At 42.7% G+C, this 4,052-nt stretch overlaps 1 protein-coding gene across 1 annotated transcript; it reads right to left on the reverse strand.

Annotated features, from left to right (window-relative positions):
- Positions 1–575: 575 nt before the first annotated feature.
- On the reverse strand, positions 576–1,314 carry LOC125313812 (glycine-rich protein 23-like). Its single transcript, XM_048274381.1, has one exon. The coding sequence runs from the start codon at positions 1,274–1,276 to the stop codon at positions 764–766; it is 513 nt and encodes a 170-aa protein (XP_048130338.1). The 5' UTR covers positions 1,277–1,314; the 3' UTR covers positions 576–763.
- Between the last annotated feature and the right edge of the window lie 2,738 nt (positions 1,315–4,052).

A 4,052-nucleotide genomic window follows, 5' to 3' on the forward strand; every position in this document is an offset into this window, starting at 1 on the left:
CGACTACTGACTAATTCTAAGATAAAGGGTTGAATTTCGATATATACTTCGACGACTGACTAATTCTAAGATAAAAGGTCGAGAAATTCAACGTTACTATTTCACTTAAACACAATAATTTGATATTGGAACAAATAGCAATTATCATTTCATCTGACATGTGTAAAAAACTATCGAGGGGGTCAAATCCCTCTCTCTCCTTTCGCTCGGTGAAAATATTTCTTAGTCCTCTTTTGTTATTGAACGGTGAAGATCAAGCTTATGAGCTTATTATCCTAAGTCAGAACATACTATCCATACATGGTGTTTTGATAATTCAATTCTTCGGTGTTTCAGTAATAGCAGCGTAGCTCGCAGCGAGCAGAAGAAATCGAACTCGTGATTAGACAGACATATGCTCCTGCCACCACTTATCCAGCTGTGCGGACCCTCGAATTGGGAGGCTATACTTCACTTTCCCGATAAAAGAAGAAGAAAAATGCTAGATCTCCGCATGCACACACGAACGAATCCGCCAACATAATTTCATGCATGTTGCTCTATGCAATCAGCATAGACGAGACATATGATTACTATATCAAATGCATGTCTTGTACATCAATTTGCTGTAAAAAGCTTATTGAGACATAGGAATCAAACTTAAGGTGCAAGAGAGAACGAGGCACGCCTCTCTGGCCGCACTTGCCTTAACATTTTAAGCACTAATTAAGCAAAATATAGAGTAGTCATTTGGAAAGACACATTTATTTTTGATTCTCGCTCTTTAAGGGTATCCACCACCACCAGCACCAGCTCCTCCACCGGCACCATACCCTCCACCAGCACCAGCTCCTCCACCAAGTCCCCCACCGCCGCCGCCTCCAAACCCTCCACCACCGCCTCCTCCAGCTCCACCACCTACCCCACCGCCAGCACCAGCCCCACCACCATATCCCCCGCCGGCTCCCCCGCCATAGCCACCACCTAATCCTCCACCACCGCCGCCTCCAAAACCACCTCCACCCCCTCCGCCTAGACCGCCGCCTTTTCCGAGTCCCCCTCCAGCACCAGCTCCTCCACCATAGCCAGCTCCCCCGCCTGCACCAGCACCACCACCCAATCCTCCTCCACCACCACCTCCAGAGCCACCGCCAAGGCCACCACCATATCCAGGACGGCGGTAGAAGGTTTTCTCCTCCTCGAAGGACGCGTTCTCACCCAAAAGCGCCCTAGAGTAGGCAGAGGTGCAAACTAGAGCACCAAGGAGCACAAGGAGAAGCAACTTGGAAGTGATCATCTTCAATGTGAAGCGGTTCAATAAAATTCTTAGGAGAGATCTTGATTTGTTTGGTGAGAAGTGGAGGGACGAGAGAGGGGCTTATATAGAAGTGAGCATGAGTCTAAAGGTTTAGAGGAGGGGTCTTAAATTTTGGAAAATCTTCTCAACTGTAAACCGTGTTGAGGCATGTAAATGCACTCTCCAACAACTATCTTTGAAAAAGAAGAGAAGAAAAGGCCTTCCTCTTTCGTGCATGTCCCCACTGGCTTCTGACATGGAAGACTAGAGCTCAGTTTGCATGGACTTTTTGCTTCGACGCTGCATGGATTCGAGCTGGTTTCATCTGCATCATCTCTCCCTTTATTTCGAGGCAGCTAGATGAAGAAAATCATGAGATCGTTAATTACGCCACTACAAGAGGTGTCAATGTGGCTCTTTAACTCATTTTTATTCACTTGGATCATATAAGAATACCGTAATTTTAAAAAATGGATCAAATATGAGGTTGGGCTTATAAAGTCTATTCAAATATAGGTTTTAACCCAACCCATTTTCGACCCATAGCCCTAAGCTTGCCAAGCACTTTTTATAAATGGGCATCACATATATTAGTTTATATTTTATATTCTATATCTTACGCATTTTTATATTTTATTTTTTATAAGTAAATTTTTTAAAATTTAAAAATGTCAAAACGGGTTAAATGAATCTATATGGATTGGACCATATTCGACCTAACCCAAACCCGGCCCGACCCATCCGTTTGACACTTCTAGTCAGTACCTATATTAGGTGGCAGATTTCATGGGTTATTTACATACCTGAAGTTTGCTTAATTTTTTGGTTAGCAAAAAAAAAAAGATTACACTAGTTCCCAGAAACAACTTTGAGGCTATATGAAACTGAATAAATATATTTCAGACCGTATTTATTTTTCGATCGACAATGATGGTGTAGAATGGATGTACTACGAATATTTTCGTGTCATATGTGCAATAAAAGTACATCATATAACCCCAAGGTTTGGCACAGTTAGTTGGTGCATTAAGGAACATCCAAATGTATACTAAAAGTACATCATATAACCTCCAGGTTTGGCGCAATTAGTTGGTGCATTGAGGGATTTCCTGTTAAGAAACTTGAGGTCATCTACTCGAATCTCATCGACCGTGTGCATACTGTTCTAGTTGAGGACCACCTACATGGACTAAAGGGACTTAATTTTTTTTTCTTTTGGTATGTGATATGGACTTAATTGCTTCATGGGACTTGTAGGGTTTTTCACGAGTCTCAAAATAGCTGTTTGGCCGTTCTCCTGGATCAAAAAAGAAATTAAATCATATATAATTAACCTCTTGATGACATGATATAATTGCTATCTACAAGCAAAATTGGGAAAAATCACCAAAAAAAATCCTAAATCATTGCATTTGTGCCAATTCAGTTCTAAATTCTTTTTTTTTTTAAAACTATTGAGTCATAACCTTTTGCAATTGTACTAATTCAGTCCACTTTGCCGGCCAACGGTGACATTGATAGTTTTCAATAATAGTTTAAATATATTTTTATATTTTTTATTTTCTTCCTTAATTTTTTTCTCTTTTTTCACTTCCCTACTGCTAATGTGGCTGGCCACTAGGCGAGGGCAACCCTGTTATGGCCTCATAGGCCACGGGTGAAGGCGGTGTCGCCTGCGGCTGGCGAGGCCATGGCCACCTTCGCTCGTGCTTCGAGAGCGTGTCGAGGAGTAGGCGCGGGAGAGGCCAACTTCGCTGGCTGTGGACAAAGACAGCCCCACCTACGGATGGTGACGCCATGGCGAGGCTGCCCTCTTGGCCATAGGAGTAGTAGGAAAGAAAAAAATAAGAAAGAGAAAAAAATAAGAAAAAAATAAAAATAAAAAAATTACGAAAATTATCCACGTCGGCGCAAGTTGGCAAAGTAGCAAAGTGGAGTGAATTGACACAATTGTAAAATGTTTAAGATTAAGTTGATAAATAAAAGTTTATGACTAAACTGGTACTATTGTAATAGATTTATGACTTTTTTAGTAATTCTTCTAACAAAACGGGATATAAAATAACTAAAAAACCAAGCTGTTAGATTGAGTTCCTTGACGCAAGTTTATTGCTTTAAAAATCACGTGACATCCTAATTTTGCGTTGGAAGAGAGAGAGAGAGCATATCATATTATCTCAATCAAGGCGGCCAACTGAAAATATTTATGTTCTTCAAATTATTTTAAGTATTAAGTAATTGAACGCTGCTACATATAGCAAGCTTGATTGTTAGTTTATAGGCCTGTAAGCCAGGTAGCACGGACACGTTGCTGGAGCCACCGTGTCCGTGTTGGACTTGTGTCGCGTGTGCAACACGCGTTCGGCACATTCAGACACGCGGTCAACGTATATTGGACTTCCGACATGAGATCAATGAGCCAAATTAGCGGACGACACGCGAGTCCAGAGGGAATCTGGTGGTGGTTAAAGGAAGAGAGGAACCGGGACGGCGCTTGACGTTGGAGGAGGCGAGGTAGGTGTTAGGGATGGCGATGACGGTCACGACGGAGTGCGGGCCAGATACGAGGCGATGGTGGTGGAGAGGAGGGCAATGAAGGCTGAGCGCCCTGGGAAGGTGGAGAAGTGGGCGCTGGGCGGTGATGTTGAGGGAGCTGTCGGGGGTTGGGGGTAGGTCAGGAGATGGGGAGGCAGTAGAGTTGTTGAAAGAGAAGATAGCTTTATAAAGTAAGAGAAGCAACCTGGACGGTGTAGATTCAATTTCCATCATATTTAGT

This window comes from Rhodamnia argentea, chromosome 2, assembly GCF_020921035.1.
Source record: "Rhodamnia argentea isolate NSW1041297 chromosome 2, ASM2092103v1, whole genome shotgun sequence".
NCBI lineage: Eukaryota > Viridiplantae > Streptophyta > Magnoliopsida > Myrtales > Myrtaceae > Rhodamnia > Rhodamnia argentea.

Bases quoted from the DNA above. Each gene is read 5' to 3' on its own strand.
- LOC125313812 (XM_048274381.1), bottom strand. From the start codon at position 1,276: ATGATCACTTCCAAGTTGCTTCTCCTTGTGCTCCTTGGTGCTCTAGTT.